At 40.9% G+C, this 22,510-nt stretch overlaps 1 protein-coding gene across 1 annotated transcript; it reads left to right on the plus strand.

Moving 5' to 3' along the window:
• The first annotated feature begins 3,259 nt into the window (after positions 1-3,259).
• OGT (O-linked N-acetylglucosamine (GlcNAc) transferase) lies at positions 3,260-21,647 on the plus strand. Its single transcript, XM_009997067.1, has 21 exons — positions 3,260-3,426; positions 4,458-4,701; positions 5,692-5,760; positions 8,752-8,868; positions 10,137-10,216; positions 11,627-11,822; positions 12,047-12,187; positions 12,387-12,487; positions 13,140-13,293; positions 13,391-13,492; positions 13,742-13,921; positions 14,026-14,184; positions 14,429-14,518; positions 15,052-15,177; positions 15,914-16,084; positions 16,209-16,325; positions 16,405-16,572; positions 18,581-18,733; positions 19,386-19,638; positions 19,841-19,964; positions 20,594-21,647. The coding sequence occupies exons 1-21, from the start codon at positions 3,260-3,262 to the stop codon at positions 20,766-20,768; spliced, it is 3,087 nt and encodes a 1,028-aa protein (XP_009995369.1). The 3' UTR covers positions 20,769-21,647.
• Positions 21,648-22,510: the final 863 nt, after the last annotated feature.

The following is a 22,510-nucleotide window of genomic DNA, read 5'->3' on the forward strand; positions in this document are numbered from 1 at the left end:
TGCCCCGCCGCCCTTGGGCCGCTCTCCCCTGGCCCAGCGGCGCCGGGGCCCGGCCCGGCTCGGTTGGTGCCGGGGCGCTGCTCTCCGGGGCTGCATTGATCCCGCTGTCAGGTGACTGCGTTTTTGCAGAGGGCGAGGGAGGGGGAAAAACCTGAGCTGAAATGTGCGCTGGCTGCTCCAGGACCTCCCCGCGCTTCGGGAGCGGGTTTTCTGTGGCCTGGCTGAGACCTGCGGGGCTTTTCTGGATAAGGAAATGCAGATAGCGTGCTCTGGGTAGGGGAGATAGCGTCCTGCCTTTAGTTTACAGATCCAGAACTTGAGGGTCGGGGGAGAGGCAGGGAGAGACCTCTCGTTTTCCTTGTAGAGCAAGAAAAAGGATTTTGCACGCTGAAAGGATGAAACGACTCCACAGCTTTATTTCCCAGAATTTAGAGGGTGTCTGTAACCGGAGGGAAGGTATGGAAAGCTGGAGCGGTGTCTGGGAAGAGCAGGAGGAAAGAAAGGGTTCATGGAAAGGGAGAAAGGCATGTAAAGGGCAGTGGTGATGATGATACACGGGTGGAGATGGAGGGGCTGAGTGCTGCAGGATGGTGTTTATTGCTCCTCATCTGGTACTGGGTCCCAGGGTGCAGCATCCTCCTGCAGCTGGGTCTGTGGAGCTGGAAAGAACGTGAGCCTGGGGAGAGTCCTGTGCTCCTGCTCACCACCGCCTCCCACATGGAGGTGGCAACTGCTCCTCTCTGGGCCTAAAGGTTGAGCACGGGCACATGCTAAATGCTTAGGGTGTTATTTTTGGATTAAAAGATGGCCTTGGGTACACTTGTGGTAGTTCAGTGTGGGTTTTTATTCTGGTTATATTCCATAGAAGTCTCAGGAAAGGTCGTTGTCATAGCACATACCAGACTTTTCCAAGGTCATGGTCAAGACACGTAGCACAAGTTTGTCTAGGTACATAAATTCATGTGTGCAGGACTTGATAATGGATTCCCCTGAATGTGATACTTCCCTGCAGTAATTTTATTTAGAAATGGATTCAGAGAGATTCAGAGTTTATGGCTATGTTATAGATTATTTGGGTTGTAGAACTTTTCTTCCAGCCAGCTTTCTGGCTCATGTTGAAAGTCGTGGTGTAGCTGTTCTGCTTCTGGTTTTCAATTAACTTCTCAAGGATCAGTGCCAAAATATTTATTTGGAGGTAGATGATTGGTTGTGTTATGCTGAGTGATTGGTTTGCTTTGTCTCTTTTGGGGGGGTTGTTTTGTGAAGAGCCTTGATAAATGAAAGGAAATTTTGTGAGGGTTTTGGTGTTGTTTTGTTTTTGCTGGGTTTTTTTTGCTTTACCTTTGGAACTTAATACCATTGAAATTTAGGATTATTCCTTCGGGTCTCTTCCTCTCTCCAGCTTCCCTATGTTTGTGCCATCAGCAGAACTTGGAGGTACACTGAGTGCCAGAGGGCCTAAAGCTGTCTGGTTCTTAGAAGGAGGAGGGAGTGAGGAACAGAGTATTGGAATTCCAGTAACATCATTATTGGCAGCACCTTGAACTTTCTTAAATGATATTGTCATTCTCATGTCGAATAACAGTTGTATCTGTTTATTACCAATATGTTTAACCAGATACTGAAGTCCGTGTTTCCCTTATTCAGGATTTGGAAAACTATTAATCTAGCTTCTAGAAAACAGGAGTCTGGTGTAGATGAAGATACTTGGTTGGTGATTTTTCAGCTGTCTGAGAGTAGCTGTGCTAGTTCCAGCTTGCTGAGAAACAGTTTTAGCAGTGACAGAGACAATATACCATCTGGAAAAACAACTTTAGTTACATCATGTAGTGTTTGCAATCTTAAAAACCCACTAGTGCTAAAAAAAGCCATTTTGAAAAGAATTTAAATCATTTACATCCATCCCAATTTAATAAAATATCATTAGATAAAAAATTTCCTAATGTCACTAAGTAGTAACTCTGTGCTTTATCTTTTTGTGGTTGTTTTGCTGTTTTTGAAGTGCTCACAAGAGAATTGAATAGTCTATGAAGATTTTTGTAGCACCTAACTACAAAAATATGTGTACTCAGTTCTTGAGGTGCTTCCTTGTGTTAGGAAGCATTTATCTGTTCCATGTCAATTCAGAATTTTAAAACTCTTTAGGTGCAGGTTGGAAATGTTTCATGATTGGAATTAAGTGACTGCAGAGTACTGGAAATGTTGGACTTAAGGAGGAAAAAGAAGAAATACTAAACTGTTTTATTAATAATAAGAGTCATTGGTATAAAGGCAGAATTTGAAGACCAACACTTCTTTCTAGAATGAACAGTTGTGTTTTTTTCCAGGCTGCACTTGTCTGTATTTTAATGCAGAACCTGCTGTTGTAAGAAATTTTATTTACTTTTCACACTTTGGGTTGTTTTGTGTAAAACAGGTGGTGTTTTTTGTCCTCCACAATTGTATCTTAAATACTAAAACCATGTTGTCACTCCCATTCCAGTTAAACTCCAGAAGCAGTAACTCCTTTCCTGTACCCCATTTAACGGTTCCTTCTGTAGGCCAGTTGCATAATCATTTAAGTGTGTGTTTGTCTCTCATCAGGTGATTGTTCCAAAGCCATTTTTTTTCCTATGAAGGAGTTTTTACTCATTACAGATAATGTAGTGTAGAAGATGCAAGGAATGTTACCCATTGCCCTTTTGTTTTTTTTTTTTAAAAAAAAAAGGCTTTCACTGCTGGCACAGCAAAACTCTTGGTTTGTTCAAGTCCATGGAAGCCTTGGTCTGCTGGCCTTCATTTTCCTTTTAGGTTTTTAGAACTTGATTTTAATACTACAAAAGCATAAGATTTACAGCCTTGGGGAAGGATGAGGACAGTCACTGTTTTGTTAGGAGCACTTCTGTTATGAACCAAAACACAATATCATGGCAGGGATCTCTTAATATATTTCAGCTTAATGGAAAATTACTGACTTACAAAGTTTCAGTCATTACAGTCTGCATGTTTCCTGGTTTTAGCTGATGAAGTCATGGGCTTGCACACATTGTGTTAAAAATATCATAGCAATAGGTTGGGGCGTAAAGATCTAAGAGTTTAAACTGCCACATACTTTGTGTCACTATGTGTGTGTAGTGTTTTATGTTATTTCAAACATTATCATCCTTCAGTTATGTTTACTTTGTTCACTTTTATTTATTTATTTATTTTGTTCCCATTCTCTAACTTTTTGTTTTCCCCCCTTAAATGTTTTGGTGATTCTCCAGAACCAACGAAACGTATGCTTTCCTTCCAAGGGTTAGCAGAGTTGGCTCATCGTGAGTATCAGGCAGGAGACTTTGAAGCAGCAGAGAGACACTGCATGCAGCTCTGGAGACAGGAGCCTGACAACACTGGGGTGCTTTTGTTACTGTCGTCCATTCACTTCCAGTGTCGCAGATTGGACAGGTAGGACACTCAAGGTGCTCTGTCAAGCTTTCTCTGTCATTACACCTCTGATAGTAGCAAGCACAGCTGGCAAAAGCTCTAACATTGTTGCTTTTTTTTAATCGCTGAACTCCAGTACTGACTAACTTCTGGACAGCAGCAAGAGCTGCTCAAAAATGATTTTAAAATGTTAGGGGAAGGGAAATACAAATTGGAATAACCAGCTTCACAGCAAGCAAGCAGATCTTGTCATGATTCTCATGTTGTTTTAATGCAGTGCACATGAGTATCCAGTGTCTGCAACACCGGTGTGTACCGGAGGTATTTACCTGTGTAGACAGACTTTTGTTTATTTACTCCAGCTGCAGTGTAGGAGTTTGTGGGCTTGCTTTTTTAAGTTGCAAGACTGTTTGCTGTGAAATGGCATAATTCCTTAAGGTTTTTTTGTCATCTGGAGCTTGTCTCCATGTTCTTTCTGCTTCTCTCTTCCTGGTTTTGCTTTCTGTTCCTTCAAGCATTTTGAACTTTGCGTGTTCTAGTTGTAAATCTCTGTGTGCTGGTAAAGGAAGTAAGAACTTTTGACTGAGATTTATGTTATATGGGCTTCTTAATGAAGGTGTAATAACAGTTCAGATATGGGAGGATGCAACAGAATTTTACATCTCTGTCAGCTTTTCCTGCCTCTTGAAAAGAATTACTGAGTGGAGAATTACTTAGTGTATACAAATGTTGGAAGAGGCTTCCCAGGATTTCTGTGGTGTTTTCTCCAACTGCATCGAGTTCAGGTTTGGTGAGGTGACCCTGACCCCACTGACTGTAAATGAGAGTTGTCTGTCTTCACTGGAATCTAATATAGGAACAGGGGAGATAATGGTTTAAGGTAGGAGAAGCTGAAGACAGCTTCTCTTAAGTCCAGATTTGTGGGCTGTATGTTTGGCTCACTCAAGCATGAACGTTCATTAGGTAACAAGGTAAACAGGCACACACTGAAAGTCAGAACTGGGTTTTTGTTGTTGTTTTTATGTTTTTCTAACTTGTCTTATTTTCTCCAGGTCTGCTCACTTCAGCACTTTGGCTATTAAACAGAACCCACTGCTGGCTGAAGCCTACTCAAACCTGGGCAATGTGTATAAGGAACGTGGACAGCTGCAGGAAGCCATTGAACATTACAGACACGCTCTGCGCCTCAAACCTGATTTCATTGATGGCTACATTAACTTGGCTGCTGCCCTGGTAGCTGCAGGGGATATGGAAGGAGCTGTACAGGCATATGTGTCTGCCCTTCAGTACAACCCTGTGAGTGACACTTGATTTTGTAGATGAACTCCAGAGCACGTTAGTGCTGCCCCAGGATGCACAACTACCTGATTTCAAAGAACAGACAAGTGATAACCCTTCCCTCTAACCTGTGCACCATAAACTTAAGGATCTACTGAATACTTTTCTTAAGTATCTTTGTAAGACTTCTGTAACAAAGAAGTTTTATATTGCAATACAGTAGGGGCTGCTGATTGTGTACTGTTGAGATAACAGAAAAGCAAGGAACAGAGGCATTTTTTAATCTGAAGTTTCAGTCAATAACCTTGTATTAGCTTTGTGTGCTTCTCTAAGGCACAGTGAGAGAATCACTGCTCAGACTTGAATGTGAGATCTTGAAATATCAGTTACTACTTTATCACAAGGTCAAGAAACTTAGTGGTGATAGTTGCCTAGATATGGTGTTAGGATTTTTGGTTATAACTATTTACTACTACTAAGCATGGTGAAGAAGTCTGCTTGCTCGTTAGTGATAAGCTTTGTCAAAACATACTTTAAAGGCACCATTGGTCTGGTGTGCATACATCCCTTCTACTTTGAAAAAGCAAATGCAGACCCAGTTCAACAAGAACTCAAAATCTTTTCACTGTGTCCTTCAGCCCAGGTGAACTTGTCTAGCTAATTATGCTAAGTAGTGTGGTAGTGGAGTTTATGCATTAGTTAGAAATACCATGAGATGGTGTTTCCTTTCAGGACTTGTTTTTTATTTTCTTTTATATTTCTGTATAAAGAGGAATTGTATGACATACTAATTTCTTCCTGCTTCTTGCCAGTTGTATTTTTTACAGTACTAGAATCAGTAGGATTATCTGTTGGCTGCAATGCTAGGACAAGAAAAGTAATTTGCATTTGTGGTGTATTTATTAAGAATAAGCTTTAGAGGACTGGTGTGTTCCTTTTCAAATTCTCGGTGAAGAGCTTTGTAGCGTCTGAAGTCCTGAAGCTGATGGTGTGACTTTGATTTTTCAGGACTTGTACTGTGTTCGTAGTGACCTGGGGAACCTGCTCAAAGCCCTGGGTCGCTTGGAAGAGGCCAAGGTAGGTGTTGGGTAGATTACATGTAAACGTCAGTGTTTTGAAAACTTGAACTTTGCACCAAGTCTTCAAATCTGCGTTGATCGACAGACAATCTGAGAAACTGCTGAAAACTGAAGGCACTGAGACACCCCAGAGTAGTTGCAGGGCATGTCCCACCTTTAAAAGTTGGTTTAATTCAAGAAACGGAACATTACCAAGCCTTTCTGCTGAACTAGACTATCCGATACCATTCTGAAGTATTGGGCAGGGGCTCCATCATGCTCTTATCTGGAAATAAGTAACAGTCCTTCAAATCTGAGGCTTGCCTGCTGGTGCCAAGCAGAGAGCCTGTGCCTAGCTTGAGATCCCTGTACGATGCAGGTGCTATTGAAAATGCTGATCTTCTAAAGTCCTTTGTGGCTTGTAAGTGGAGAAGAAACTTATCCAAATGTTACCTTGTAATATTGGCTTTTAAGATTTTTATTCTTTTAACTTTTCCCTTCCCTTGATAGTGGAAGAAAGGCTAGTAAATGATCAATAGCTGCAGTATGCCAACCCCCTGAATATCTTTTCATGTCTTCCCTCTCCCCTCCCCCAAAATAAAGAAATCAGAAGGACAAAGCTGGTTTGTTTGGGAAATGAACTGATCGAAAGAAAACTTGTTGTAGTGGAAAGGTGGCTTCTAGCAGTCTTGTTTCCTAAACTAAGAATTCGAACACCAAGATGAGTTTAAAAATTCTTGGCAAGTTAAAACTCGGATTGCACAAAGAAATTGTTACAAGCCACCTTACGCGTCCACGCAGCAGGGGTGAGGAGCGTGGAGAGGTCGGAAACGCTCTCGACTCCACGTCTGTCACTCCAAGCCCCACGCGCATGCTCAAAAGTGGAGTGTATGAACAGCGTAGCTGTCTGTTTGGCTGTAGCACCATCTGGGGAGGGTTGTGATCTGAACGGGAGCACAGGTTCAAAGTTCATTGGTTTTGTTGACTTCTCTTGAACAACTTGGATTCGTGTACCATCCTAGGGCGGCCTGATTGATTTGGTCAGATCCAGGTTGGAAATAATTCGGAGCAGCCTTTAGAGTTTGAAAAGTCTTTGAGACACTTGGTTCTCAGCCCACCAAGCGGACAGCTAACATGAATTGCACTTCACTGCAGCTTTAGTGTGACTGGTATAGGCAAAGACACTGCGCCTGCCTTAGGTTGCTGACTTCTTTGTTTCAGAGCTCTGGAGACACCTAGTTTGAAAGTGTTATTCCGTTTTGTGAGAACTTAATAAACAAGGAAAAAGATCTTGAGTCAATTGCAATGTGTTTCTTTGGTTATCAGTCCATTTGAAAGACCAAGCCAGCAGATTCCTTACAGTTTGAACTAAAATTTCTTTGTAGATATTTCAGAGCCTTTCTTCCAAAAAAAAAAAGAAACAAAACCAGAAAAAAAGTCCCTGCTGTATGCCATGGCCCTGATTAACCCTATCCCTTCTGCATGTCTCCCTTGTTACAGACAGATTGTCCTCATTCCCATGTGTTAAGACATATCCAAAAAAATGCAATTGCTTTGTTGAACTCTTACTAATGATCTTGTTTTATTTTCTCTCTTGTTTTTGGTTTTTCACCACTGATATTGTATTTAGAAGGTTTCAGGTGGGTGAAACCTCCTATTCCATGCGTAAGGTGCCTCGCTGAAGGGAGCTCGAGGCCTGGATCTAGGGCAGACACACACCTCCTCCTCCTCTTCCAGCAAGGAACGCACCGAAAAGTCACATGATGAGAAATATGGTAACGGGTTTGTAACTGCCACAGCAAAACCATTTGCCTCCATGCCTGAATCTTCTGTCTTGTGGCTTCAGAAACAGCTTAAAATATTTAATTACAAGCAAGTAATGTAAGAATATTTTATACTAGTAGCCACAGATTCTTTCAAAGAAATAAAGTAAAAGTAAATTAAAATTAAAAAAAAAAAAAAAAAAAAAGAAATAATTGGAGATAGTTAAATAGTAAAAGCTTCTAACTCTTCTGGTTGTTCATTTTTTTCCTTTTTTCTTCTTTGTTTGGATTGCAGCGTTCTGCTCTTCTGATGACGCGCTGTGACCCTGCAGTAGCGCAAAGGCTGCGCCGCGGTAACGCGCGTCGCGTGCGATCCCGCCCCCGTGAACGGTCGGCTAGATGATTAATCTCTGATTGGGCGGCTGCCCAAGCTCCAGGCTCTGGCCTTTTGGATGAAATTGGGTAGTAAACTGTTTTTTTAGACTGCCAAGAGAAATTGATAAAGACAGGAGTTTCCGAGCAGGCCGGTCTGGCAGATTAATGATTCTGGCTGGCCGTTCACCGGACCTAGGGGCAGCGGCGAGAGCAGAGCAGTGGCAGCAGCAGCGCGCGCCGTGCTGGCTAGGATGCGCAGCGACTTCCCGCGCTTGCATTACAGGGACCTAAACCTTCCTGCAATCCTGTCATTTGAGGTTTTGAAGCTGCAGGTGATAGGGCACGATTGAAGCAACTGGGGAACGAGAGAGGGATGGGGTGTCTCGTCTCGCTTGACAAGGACGATGAAAACTGAAGAAGGGCTTCATCTTTTTGTAGTAGTTTTTCTCATTTTTTAAAGTAATTTCTATCTCTCTTAAAATATTTCACAATTCAGTAATTTCATCTCCCAGCGAAGACGTTTTTGCCTGGTAACTTCTCAGTTTTTACGCCACTTACAGGTGGCAGATACTTCCGCTGAACTACTGGAGCTGTTTCTGGGATGGTGTCTGTGGGCCTGGTGTTGGAAGGGCCATTGGTTGATGCCAGCAGAACTGAAGAATGGTGGGCTTGCACCTGGGTTTTGGTTTGCGCTGGCGCAGGAGCAACAGCAGTTTGCAGCGCATTAGTTTTGGCGCAAGCTAGCCTATACTGCAGGGTCACTTTTGGCTGGTTAGAGAAGGCATACTAACAATTGTTTTTTTCTCATTTTTTTTTTTTCTTTTTACAAATATTCCCCTTCCCTTGTATCTCTCTTCTTTAACTGTTCAAAGGCCTGTTACTTAAAAGCAATTGAGACTCAACCAAACTTTGCAGTGGCTTGGAGTAATCTTGGCTGTGTTTTCAATGCCCAAGGAGAAATTTGGCTTGCAATTCATCACTTTGAAAAGGTAACTAAGCTAGTCAGTTTCACTGCTGGGTTTTAATATACACGCAGCTGTCTGCTTGTGGATGATATAAATATTTTGATCAGCAGAGAACTTGTGATCCTGTTAACATCCTGTGTTAGCTGTTACTTTCTGATGTTTCCAGCTGCCTGTAGGTCACCAGAGGGAGATGTCTAGAATTACCCTAGGGACTTCATGCACATATCAAATAGAAGAGAATTCATTGCCTTGTTTTACAGTCCTTTTGCCAGAATAAAGTTTTAAAAAATCTAATTGGATGGGAATAATGTTTTGTGTGTTTCATGTGTGAAAGGGAAAAAAACAACTGTTTAAAATAATTTTTTACTGTGATTTTGTTTCAGGTATTACTGTCCTTTGAGTAACTGAGGAGAAAAATTTTAAGTGACACACTAATTCCTCTTCTCCAGGATTATTTTTCACCACAATTGTTTCAGACTTTTCTAGAGTGGTATCATTAACTAGTTGCCTGGTACCTTCTAGTTCGTGTCTAGTTAGCACTATAATTCAATTTAGAAACTTAAAGAGATGAATACAAAGTGACCTAAGATCAGATTTAAGATGTGGTGGACAGTTTCTTCTTTATGACTTAAGATCTACAAAACCATTTTTGTCTGCTCAGGGTTATTATTATTTATTTGGAGGGGGGGTCTGTGTCTAGTTAGCAATAGATGATTAAGTATTCCACTTTGCAAGTAGTAGTCACCATGAGAGATGAGTTTTGAAGGGAGGGTAAATCCTTTTAGTTAAATGGCCACTGAATTTTCTGTGCACACACAATAATTTTCTCTTTTCTTGCTCTTGTGAAACTTAAAAAAAATTTTCCTGGGCTGCTAAGGGTTTTCAAACAGTGTCTTATTTTGCAGTAGATAAATGTCATGGAACAGCTTTTTTTAGGGTTTTCTTCCCTAAAAACAAAGGCAGCACAGCATGGGGTAGGCAGGAGTGTTAAGTATGATCAGCCTAGCATGAAGTAAGTGTTTGACAGCCTGTTCTGCAATAGTTCCAACTGACTAGGTGAGCAAATTAATACATTTGAAGGTGGTGTGTGCTGTCCAGATAAATAACTTCGATGCTTTGTGATGGATTTTTATGTAACTTAAGTTTTCCTTCCCTACTAGGTTATTGATAAAGTCTTAGGTGCTTACAGATTGGGTTTGTCAAATAAAAGAAAGTAACAAAAAGCCCCCTATATTTAATGAAGAATGTTCTGGTGTTAATGCTCAAAACTGTTACTTCAAAAATATTTTCAGGCTGTAACACTTGACCCAAATTTTTTGGATGCTTACATCAATCTGGGAAATGTCCTGAAGGAGGCAAGGATATTTGACAGGTAAGCAGATATGTACTGTTGCTCTGTGCCTGTCAGATGTATCAAGATACAAATTAGGGTCCTGATGTAAAATCTCTTTGGATGGTATAGCAGAGACTTCTGCTGAACAAGCAAATGGCTTAGAAATGCAAGTGGAGCAGATTACTGGAATTAATTTATTTTTTTTTTAAATCCTGTGAAATTTATTTCTTTATGTTGCTTTCCTGAACTTAGAATTTTATAAAAACGAGAATTTCTGAAGGTATTGATGAAAATAAATTTGAAATTAAGGCTTGGAACAGGTGAACATAAGATGTCTGGGAAGGTCATGAACCCTGGAGTTCTCTTCATACTGTGATTCAGGACATGATGTAGAAGTGTCTCTCTTCTAAAATTTTCCTTTTGTGCAAGACAAGCTGAAATGCTGAAATTCAGCTAAGGATCTGATTTAATATTCTATATTTTTTAGGTGTTGGCATCATTGTATAGCATGAGATTGCAGTACTGTCCCTGTCTTTTTGAACTCACTTGTTTTGAGATCTCTCATTTGGTACCTGAATTTTTATTTTCCTGGGAGAAGATCCAGGCTGTGTTGTTCATATGCAGTGTTCCATATTGCATCTGAGAGTTGGACTAATTTATAGTAGCTTTTTGGCTCCAAATTTAATAAAAGCTTTCAGGGAACAGGTTAATTATTCTAAGTAGGTTGCACTGCACCCACTGTAAATCATTCAGTGATTTCTGGTTTAACCACAAATGAATGGGCCAAACAGGGACCTGTTTCCTCATAATTTTAGAATTGACATCACCTTTTTTAGAATTTACTCACTATATATATACAGTTGTGATTGTTCTAGAAGTTGAATTTGGATACATTAGTAATTTATATAGTACTACAGGAGCATATAGTTAACAATCTCATTTTTTAACAAAGTGAAGTTTGAAATAGGAGTAAGGCATGATACATGTGTTAGGTTAGCTGAGAGAATAAAGACATGGAACAATGATGCATTTAATATTGCTACAGTTACTGCTGCAATAATAAAGTGGGAAAAAGAACAGGAAAGGTCTCATGCTTAAAAATAGTAATGAAGAGTATTTAAAACAAATAGACAAAAGCTTTACTTTTTTTCCCAAAAAACTTTCATTTTTCACTACATAGCATCAGGTGGGAGGAAAACATTCCTGTTTATGAAGTGTTTCTTCTAGTCATTACAGAATTGAGCAGAGCTTTAAAATAACACAAATAGTAATGATTGATCCCTTGATTGAGCTTTTCATTCAGGCAGTACTCCTCTGTTTTCAACACCATCTTACAGGGCAGATTTGTGTGTTAGTAAGTTTGGGTTTTATGTAGATAGACTTACCTTGGTTGTAAAAACTAGTTGTTGCTCTGTGGATGACTTGTTGCCTTCTCTCTCCCCCTTGCAGAGCTGTAGCAGCCTATCTCCGAGCCTTGAGTTTGAGTCCCAATCATGCAGTTGTGCATGGCAACCTTGCCTGTGTGTACTATGAGCAGGGACTGATAGACCTGGCAATAGACACCTACAGGAGGGCTATTGAACTACAACCCCACTTCCCTGATGCTTACTGTAACTTGGCCAACGCCTTGAAGGAGAAAGGCAGTGTAAGGAGTACTTTTTTCCCCCCCCCATTAAAAAAAATTTAACAATGAATGTTTGTTTTAGACACCAGTGATGTTAAGATGGAATGTTACCTCATCCAATTAGTAATAAGGAAGAATGATTCAAGCAAATCTGCACCTTGAGTTGTTTAAAAGTGTTTGTATAATGACTTTTCAAACTCACCCACAAAGATTACTGTTTGAACAGTATCACTTTTTTTTTGCAGGTAGTAGAAGCAGAAGAATGCTACAATACAGCCCTTAGGCTTTGTCCCACTCATGCAGATTCCCTCAACAACCTGGCAAACATCAAGCGGGAGCAGGGCAATATTGAGGAAGCAGTCCGCCTGTATCGGAAGGCTCTTGAGGTAACAGCTGAATGTGGTGAGGGAGGGGTGTGGAATTCAAGTAAAACCCCATCCAGGGTGTTCTTTTTCCTCTTCATATGTGGAGGAATGTCTGCTCAGAGACCTGAGTCATACAAAAAGAAGAGTAAGAAATGAAGAAGAATGGCTTTACATGGTTTTCTTGGGGTATTTGAGAGACAGATTCTACTTCTTCTTCCAGGTGTTTCCAGAGTTTGCAGCTGCACATTCAAATTTAGCAAGTGTTCTGCAACAGCAAGGAAAGTTACAGGAAGCTCTGATGCATTACAAAGAAGCCATTAGGTAAATCATAGAATCGTCAAGGTTGAAAAAGACCTTCAAGATCATCAAGTCCAACCTTCCACCCCACAGCCCCCAACCACTCAATCATCTCCTTCAGCACCACGTCCACCTGTTTTTTGAACACCTCCAGGGTCGGTGCCTCCACCACCTCCCTGGGCAGCCTGTTCCAAGGCTTCACCTACTCTTCCTGTGAAGAAGTTGTTCCTAATATCCAACCTGAACCTCCCCTGGCACAGCTTGACCCCATTTTCCTTTGTCCTATTTCTAGTCACCAGGGAGAAGAGGCTGACTGACACCAACCTCACTACAGCCTCCTCCCAAGTAGCTGTAGAGAGTGATGATGTCTCCCCTCAGCCTCCTCTTCTCCAAGCTGTACAGCCCTAGCTCCCTTAGCTTCTTGTAAGACCTCCAGACTCCTAATCTGCATAGTTGTCCTTCTCTGCAGCCTCTGCAGCACCTCAGTGTCCTTCCTGTCCTGCAGTGCCTATCTATAATATTCCCAGCCTTTCACAACAGGAAGGTGCTATAGATTTGTACAGAAGGTGACTTACCCTTGTGTGTTTTGATTCAGATAGGTGCTTTGCAAACCCAAAAGTCTTTTGATTTCTGGTTGGAGGAGGAGCTTTTATTGACATATTATCTTTGTTCTTAGAATCAGCCCCACGTTTGCAGATGCTTATTCTAATATGGGAAATACTTTGAAGGAGATGCAGGATGTCCAAGGAGCTCTACAGTGCTACACCCGTGCCATTCAGATAAACCCAGCTTTTGCTGATGCTCACAGCAACCTGGCCTCTATTCACAAGGTATCACATGCAAATGAGTCACCCTTGGCATATGGTGGGGCACTGTGAGTACCCTGAGTGTATTTTTATCTGCTGACTCATTTCTGTGTCTTTGCAGGATTCAGGGAATATACCAGAAGCCATCGCCTCTTACCGCACTGCTCTGAAACTGAAACCTGATTTTCCAGATGCTTACTGCAACTTGGCCCACTGTTTGCAGGTGAGGAAAAATAGGCTTTGATTGTCATTCTTAAGATTCCTCTGCAGCAAATGTGAAGAAGCCTGATGACCCCAACTATTGACTAGTTTAAAGAGTAGATTCAAGACTTTCATCAGAATATGAGATAATACAGCGATAAACAGTAATTAATGAAGTTCTCACTTCCATTTTTGGAAGAAGTGTCTCAACTTGTGAAATACCTGATAGAGATCAAAGGGAGCTCTTGACCTAATATTTTCTTTTTTCTAGATTGTCTGTGACTGGACAGACTATGATGAAAGAATGAAGAAGCTGGTTAGCATTGTAGCTGATCAGCTGGAGAAGAACAGGCTGCCTTCTGTGCACCCCCATCACAGCATGCTGTATCCCCTGTCCCACAGCTTTAGGAAGGCTATTGCTGAGAGACATGGAAATCTGTGTTTGGACAAGGTAGGAAGCTTTATGTGATTGAAGTACTCTGTGATTTGTCCTTTTGTTTAGTGGTGGGTTTGTTTTCCTGAGTTTATTAACAGTTGTGTATGTTTTCTTGACAGATTAATGTTCTTCACAAGCCTCCTTATGAGCACCCTAAAGATTTGAAGGCCAGCGAAGGTCGACTTCGTATTGGCTACGTGAGCTCTGATTTTGGAAACCATCCCACCTCACACCTAATGCAGTCCATCCCAGGCATGCATAACCCAGACAAATTTGAGGTAAAAATATAAATGGTATGCATAAAGCTTTACATACACTCTAAGTGGCACTTTCTTTTTCTTCGTATGGGCAGGTAAACTACGGAAGGGCAAGTTTCTGTTTCTAGGGTTTGGAATTTTTCTGTTAAATTGTAATTTAAAATTTAATTATAATTTAAAATTACAATACAGTTTTGTTACATAGCAAAGTTATTTTGTTGGGAAGTTACTGCAGATGCTTTGTTTTTGGTGCCTCACACTCTAGGTATTCTGTTATGCCCTAAGTCCTGATGATGGTACAAACTTCCGTGTAAAAGTGATGGCTGAAGCAAATCACTTCGTTGACTTATCTCAGGTGAGCTTTTCTGGAGTGCATTGACTTTTTATCAAACCTAAACAAGGAAAGACATCAGCCTGCAGTTTGAGAGTTTTAGCTGCAATCATTTCTTGACTTAGACTAATGATAGTCTTGGACTTTGTAGACATATTGCTGTAACACCCTACCTGTGATGGAGGGGTTATTGTGTGACCTCTGTGGGATTATTAAAAATATTAGCAACATTGAATAACTGTTCCATTAGGTCTTAACGGTATTAGTCATACCTGAAAGTCATAGCTAAGTTATGATGCCAAAACTTGAAGGACAGGGTGCAGAGAAGGGCAACTAGGCTGATTAGGGGTCTGGAAAACAGGTCTTATGAGGAGAGGCAAGTGCAAACAGATTGAGGACTTTCCCCTTTGTTAAAACCAGGAGTAATGAGATTTCAGGTCTCACCTAAAGCAGATGATACAGCTGGTATTTATCCATTGGTGTGCTGATGACAAACCACTTACATTACTGAAAAAGTGAAAACAAAAATAACATTTATTGATGTGTTTATTCTTCAGATACCATGTAATGGAAAAGCAGCAGATCGCATCCATCAGGATGGGATACACATTCTCATTAACATGAATGGTTACACCAAAGGAGCCCGAAATGAATTGTTTGCCCTGAGACCAGCACCTATTCAGGTAACTAAGTTAGAGGGCTCTTTATCTCCCAAAATCACTTGTGAGTAGGAAGAGCTTCTCTTCTGGCGGAGTGAAAAAAACATTGAAGGCTCATGTTGATCAGTGAGAGAGTCTTCTTAGGGCTTAGCATATGTGAGGGTTTTTCCTGACAAAACAGAGTAGTTTGGGTTTTATGTGCTTTATGGACAGTTGCCTATGTCCTGGAAGAGAGCTCTTTAATTCTGTGAGATTCATGTACACCACTGGCTTTGTTGCATTAGTGAGAACAAAGAAAGGGTTTTGGAAGCAGTTGTGGAAATGGGTTGTTGTGTTTTAATTTCTTTAGGCTTAGTGAAATTATAGCTAGAATAAGTCTGAATCAATGTCAGAATTATTTTTTTTAACCTGAGGGTTTTCTAAAAATGGAAAGAGAATGGGAGAAGTCTGGATCAGAGTCACTCAAAGCTACAGATGTTGTCTCAGATAAGAGAAGCTGTAATCTGCTGGTTTGTGTTCTGGCTGTAGCTGCATGTAGTTGGATACTTTGGACTTTTGCTTGAGGGATCAATTTTAGAACATCCTTGAACTGTTTGCTGTTTCAGTACTGAAAGTTTGGGGTTAGGAGTTGCTCTTCAGTTGATTAAGCACAAGAAAGAACTTGAATCTCGAGGTGGAAAATTTAACTTAAAATGCATTGATTTATAGCTTTATTTTTGCAATGTACCTGGGACTATAACCTTGCTTTCTTGTTTTTTAGGCCATGTGGCTAGGATATCCTGGAACCAGTGGGGCATTATTCATGGATTATATCATCACAGATAAAGAAACTTCTCCTGTTGAGGTGGCTGAGCAGTATTCAGAGAAATTAGCATACATGCCAAACACTTTCTTTATTGGAGACCATGCTAACATGTTCCCCCATCTGAAGGTAAGTAGGAAGATGGGGCAAGAAAATTAGGTGTTTTCCATCATTGTCTTTGTGGCACTTGGTATAGTACTTGGTAAGGGATCTTGTAACACTTTTAAAACCTTTTTTTCAATTTTTTTAACAGAAAAAAGCAGTAATTGATTTCAAGTCCAATGGTCATATTTATGATAACAGAATTGTGTTGAATGGCATTGACTTGAAGGCTTTCCTTGACAGCCTCCCTGATGTCAAGATTGTTAAGGTGAGAACTGCTCTTCATTCTGTTCATTCCTGGGGACTGAAGCTGGTACTTCCTCTGATGCTTATCTTATTTATCTTAGATGAAGTGTCCTGACAGCTGTGACAATGCAGATGGCAATGCTGCCCTCAGCATGCCAGTCATTCCAATGAACACTATTGCAGAAGCTGTGATTGAGATGATTAATCGTGGGCAAATTCAGATAACTATCAATGGATTCAACATCAGTAATGGATTAGCAACTACTCAGGTGAGGGACTTCAAGGTGCTGTTCTCTTGGGTTTTATGTTATATCTCTGTTTTAACTTAATGATGAGCCTCCAGGCAAATGCCTGTTTTTTGTCATGTTGGTTCATTTCGTTCTCATGCTGAAGGAAACTTGCAAATGTGTTACAAGCCACAGATATACTGGAAGATGATCTTTCCACCCAAAGATAGAGGGATTGTATCAAGAAGTATCTGAAGTCCAAAAAAATTAATCTTGTGGCATAAAGAAGACACTTGGCTGTTCAGAATCTGAAGGCGAGATTTGCTCGTTGTCTGCACCCTACTGGGCATTTGAGAGCTGTTACCCAGTTTGTTGTGGTTGTCCTTCAGAAAAAAACTGCTGGGTAATACAGGCAAAGTTATTCCACTGTATGTCAACAATGTTTAGTTGTCTCATAACATCTTTCTGAACTGTGCACTATATCACCACCTGTCAGTGCTTCACAGTTCATGGGATTTTAGTGGCAGTTACTGAGTTTGTTTTAAATTTCTTCCTTTGCAGAACCGTTCTTCCTTTTTAAAAATAGCAAATTTGACATTGGCAGAGCTCTTTTGACTTGTGAATTTTATTCAGTTTGCAGTCCTTGAGGAGACTCTACTGCATCATTTTGAGATCTCTCATTATCACTGCTCTATCCATAATTTCATGCTTTGGGTTCTTTTTATGAGTTCTTGTGTTCATAGCTGGGACTTCCCCTTTTCTTGGTAACAGGTTATGCCGTGTTTGGTCAGTAACCTTATTAGCCTGTTTTTTCTATATTGTACACTGAGAATAATAGAGAATTCATGACTTGGCACTCCACCACCAAGATTAAACAAGCTAAGCTCTGTCACTGCACCTCTAAGCCAATATTTCTGTCTTTTGATCACACTAATAAAACCCTCTGGGCTTGTTCTAATTTGGTATCAGCTACTTTTGGGCCTAGGTCGGTGAGAACTGTGCATTGTGGTTTTGAGGTCTCCTCAGTGACCTGGATACAGCACTTTTACCACCTTCTGTTGAACTAAATTATCTTGTGCATCTTCTGACAGAGTCAGTGACAGTGAGTCATTGTCATTTGTGTCAGTTTTGTCAACAGTGTGCTTATTTTGGCTGGCCACACTGCCACTCAGCTGAATTTAAAAAATATGTACGTAAAATATATTTTAAAAAGGCTCTGTGTACCTGTTTTACCCTGTATCTGTGCTGATGTTTTTATCTTTGATCCTGCCATTGCCTGGCATTTAAAAAAAGAATTAAAAATAGTACTTCCATTTTACCAGTCCTCAAGTCTGTTGCATGGTATTCTGATTATCCCAACTTCATCCTCTACTGCTTTGTTTTAGTGTATTCCTAGCCTTTGTGAAGGCTGCAAGATCCATTCTTTTAAAAAAAGTCTGTTAATAATTCTTCTAGTCTTAGTTTTCAGAATTTCCCTTTATTTCCTTGTCATCTAATTCCTTATACTCTTTCTCAGTTAAGTATTAAACTTCCTTTTTAGTCTTGACTATGTTTGTTTTATGCCTGTTGTCTTAAAAAAACCTACAAAACTAAACACCAAAAATCCACACAAACCAGAAACCCCCTTTGTTTTCTTACTACTTTTTTATACTTCCTTGAAGTCTTAATTTCATTTTTCATCTCAAGGCAATTAGGTGACCTTAAGGTGAAGAGGAGTCCACCTGTCCTCTTTTTACAATTCTTCTTTCCAGTTATTCCAGTTACTTGGAGTTTCAGGGAGGTATAGCAAAGGTATGAAAATGTCCAGTGTTTTGTGCCTTGGAGGTTGCAACATGGGGCATTTCCAAGGGTGTTCACATTCCAGTTAAATTCCTGTTATGAATAAGGAGACCAATTTTGAGTTTTACAATAAAACCAAATATATGCTTCCAGTGACTTATGGAGCCAGCAAATCTCAGAGTGTGTCTCAGGGCAATTCCTCTGGGCATAGGCTTGTTTCCTGCAATTTTAGGGGTCCAACAGCTGTTGTTTGTTTTTTTTTCAAATTTAGATTAACAACAAAGCAGCAACTGGTGAAGAAGTTCCACGAACTATAATCGTTACTACACGATCTCAGTATGGCTTACCAGAGGATGCTGTTGTATACTGTAACTTTAATCAGCTGTATAAGATTGATCCTTCCACTTTACAGATGTGGGCTAATGTGAGTATCTTAATAAAAAAATCTAAGGTCAGAGTTCTGGAACAAGCTGTTCAAGTGAGCAGAAACTTCATGCAGCTGAGAACTGTAACTGTTGTGTGGCAAACATTGACCCTGTGCGGATCCTTTTGGTGCTCGTGTTGCAGGACTTAATAGGATATAGAATTTTTTAGATTGATTTCAAATTGCATCTGTGCTTCTAGCCAGTGAAAAATTACGTCTTGGACAGCTTAAGGATGCTGGAACTCCATTGTGAAATCTGTTTGCTCTTTCCTAGGCTGCACAATCAAGTCATAATTGGCCTTGGCAGTTTGTAGATTGACTGCTCTGAGCACTGAGTGTCTGAATCAAAAAACAGTTCATAGTATATTGCTGAGAGTTACTTCAGGGGTCTCTTTTTCTTTTTACACTCCATAGCATGGGATCATAAATTTCAAGTCTTATTGTGTAAGTACTACTCTATGAATTATTGGTCAGAGTTACTGTCTCTTTCAGTGGTATTAGAAATGCAGTTCTAGCAATTCCACTCAAAATGGTGATGAAGATTGAAATATTGGATGATTATGCCTTTTGCTTCGTATTGGTATGTGGTAACTTCTTGTTCAGAAATGTTTCTGAACAAACTGCCTGTATTTGCTTCTTTATTTGGCTTTAGATCCTAAAAAGAGTTCCAAACAGTGTGCTGTGGCTGCTGCGTTTCCCAGCTGTGGGAGAACCCAACATTCAGCAATATGCACAAAACTTGGGTCTTTCCCAAAACCGAATCATCTTTTCCCCTGTTGCTCCCAAAGAAGAACATGTGAGGAGAGGGCAACTGGCTGATGTTTGTCTAGATACTCCTCTTTGCAATGGGCACACAACTGGCATGGATGTACTCTGGGCTGGGACTCCAATGGTCACGATGCCAGGTAAGACAGTAGGGAACCCACATTGAACAGATGGGTTTGAATACTATTAATTGTGAATAAAAAAACCCAGCAAGCCCAAAAGATTGTGTGGCCTCCTCTGGAGGCAGAAGGAAAGGAACTCATACTCTGCAGTATATTACTTATCAGCTTGCTCCTGTTACCAATTGTTTTGGTGGTTTTTGGTTGTGTTTGTTTGTTACAGGCGAGACTCTTGCATCACGAGTTGCTGCCTCCCAACTTACTTGCCTGGGTTGTCTTGAGCTCATTGCAAAAAGTAGACAGGAATATGAGGATATTGCTGTGAAACTGGGAACTGATCTGGAATAGTAAGCAAACTTGTACTATGTCGTGTGGCAATATAAAAACCAAAGTGCTGTATTTGGGCACAGCGCTGAGGCTTTTAGGTGTTTTTTTAGTTTTAATCTTGCAGATATTTTAATATTTAAAATAGCTGGACAATCCTCATCTGGAGGTTTCTTGTCTTGCAGTTAACTCAGCTTCTGCTTTTACAGTAAACTTAACAGCGCTCCCAATTGAGTAACAGAGTAACAGTGCTACCTGTTCTGAAGAAATTGCTCATGTGCAGGCTCTTACCTGGTAAAAAGTGCAATAGTTCACCTTTTGTTCTTTTTAAATTGAAGATTAGCAGTTTGTCACTTACTGGAAGTTAAAATTGCACTGTGTAACAATTACCATAGTACAGATAATGCAACAAGTTAAATGCATTACAGTCATTGAATGTTGCAGCTCTTCTGAGTTGAAGGGGCCGTGCTGGTCTGTGTCGGAAATGGTGAGGGGATGAGATGGCAGCATGAACTTAGTGGAAGTGGGGGAGCAGAGACTTGGGAAACAGTTGTACTGGTAGTTCTGGGTTAGCTGAAAATAGATTTTTAAAAGTAAAATGGTGCTGTGAAGTGTTCGGAATGTCTCGTGATTGCTTTAACTCTTTTTGCAGCCTGAAAAAAATACGTGGCAAAGTCTGGAAGCAGAGAATATCCAGTCCCTTGTTCAACACGAAGCAGTACACGATGGATCTGGAGCGACTTTATCTTCAGATGTGGGATCACTGTGCTGCTGGCAACAAGCCAGACCACATGATTAAGCCAGTAGAGGCCAGTGAGTCTGCATGAAGAGAGACTGCCTGTGTGCCCACCCAGAACTCTCCAGGAACTGAGCCTCCCCAACACGTCTGCAGAGTTGATGAGCTAAAAACTGTGCATTTCTACTTGATCTGCCTGGTACTCAGTGGCTGAAGTAATACATGATGGTGATTAAAGCACACCCAGAAAAAAAAAGGGAAAGACTCTATAGAGCCTGGGATCCTTTTATTCCATGAGGAATTTGAATGGGATTGAGCCATGTACATGTGAGCCTGTGTGTATGAATGGCATAGAGGTTGCTGGGGGAAGTGTGAACTGTCCAACCAATTATAATTTCATGGGTTGATTTAATCTTCCTATGAATCTCTCTCCTTTTATGTGGATTGGGACTTGGAACATTTTAACATTTGATTTTGGGTACTTCTGTTGGTATATGTGTGGTTCTCCCACGACAAGATTTCCAGCTAGCGGGTGTGCTCCCTGCATTGATTTCTAAACTGTGGACTAAAAGGGCGTGTTTGCTGGTGTAGTCTTTTTTTATAGGTTTTATAAACCACTTGAGCCTATATCAGCCTTTTAATGTTTGACCTCTGTTTTGGAGCTCTCTGTAATGTGTTGGTTTAGATAAGGACTTTGGTTTTGTTTTTTTTTCTTCTTTTTTTTTAAGCTTCTCCAATGACTCACTTTATTGGCTTCATGATGGCAGCTCATATTCTGTTGAAAACCCCGATTTGATTTGAAATTAATGCTCCCCACAGGTGTTTGAGGTAAACACAAACTGGTGCCAAATTACAGATCTTTCAGGAACGATTGTTAATTATGTATAGAGGTGCAGTCCTAGGTACTGTAGCAAAGACTTTAAACAAAAAAAAAAAAAATAAAGCTTTGGTTTGCCAGTTTGATCGATTTGAGCAGTGTTTCACATTTTCTGTTGTCCTTGTGCTGCTGTTCTCCTGGCCTTTTGTTTTCCTTCCTGTAATTGTGTTTCAAATAATGCTGTTTATTTCACCACAAATAATTCCAGGTCAATGTAGATCTTGTACATCGAGGTTTTTGTTTCCAGAGGTTTTTACTAAACCCACCCAAACGTGACAGCTCTCCTGTGTGTACAGTTCCTTCAGAACTCACAGCAGCTTGTTTCTTGTGGCCCTCGGGTCACTCCCTGCAGGACCCTGAGGTCACAGCCTCTCTTGTCAGTATTTTTGTTTGCTTTGATCGATTTGAGCAGTGTTTCACATTTTCTGTTGTCCTTGTGCTGCTGTTCTCCTGGCCTTTTGTTTTCCTTCCTGTAATTGTGTTTCAAATAATGCTGTTTATTTCACCACAAATAATTCCAGGTCAATGTAGATCTTGTACATCGAGGTTTTTGTTTCCAGAGGTTTTTACTAAACCCACCCAAACGTGACAGCTCTCCTGTGTGTACAGTTCCTTCAGAACTCACAGCAGCTTGTTTCTTGTGGCCCCTGGGTCACTCCCTGCAGGACCCTGAAGGTCACAGCCTCTCTTGTCAGTATTTTTGTTTGCAATAAGCAATAACAGCAGTCCCCCATTTCTCTATCTCTGGTGGGAACGGGTCCCAGCCTTACCGACCTGCGTGCGGCAGGTTTATCACCTCGAGACCCGGTTGGTGCAGGAACCGCCGCGTGGGGCACCCGAAGCCCGGGCCGGGGGCTCAAGGGTTAACCGGGCTGAGCCCCGCCCGGTCCCGGTCCCGCCCCCCCAGTGCGCAGGCGCGGGCCCGGGCGGTTTGAAGCGCGATGGAGCGGCCGTTG

The sequence above is a fragment of the Chaetura pelagica genome, unplaced genomic scaffold, assembly GCF_000747805.2.
Source record: "Chaetura pelagica isolate M959 unplaced genomic scaffold, ChaPel_1.0 scaffold344, whole genome shotgun sequence".
NCBI classification, from domain to species: Eukaryota; Metazoa; Chordata; class Aves; order Apodiformes; family Apodidae; genus Chaetura; species Chaetura pelagica.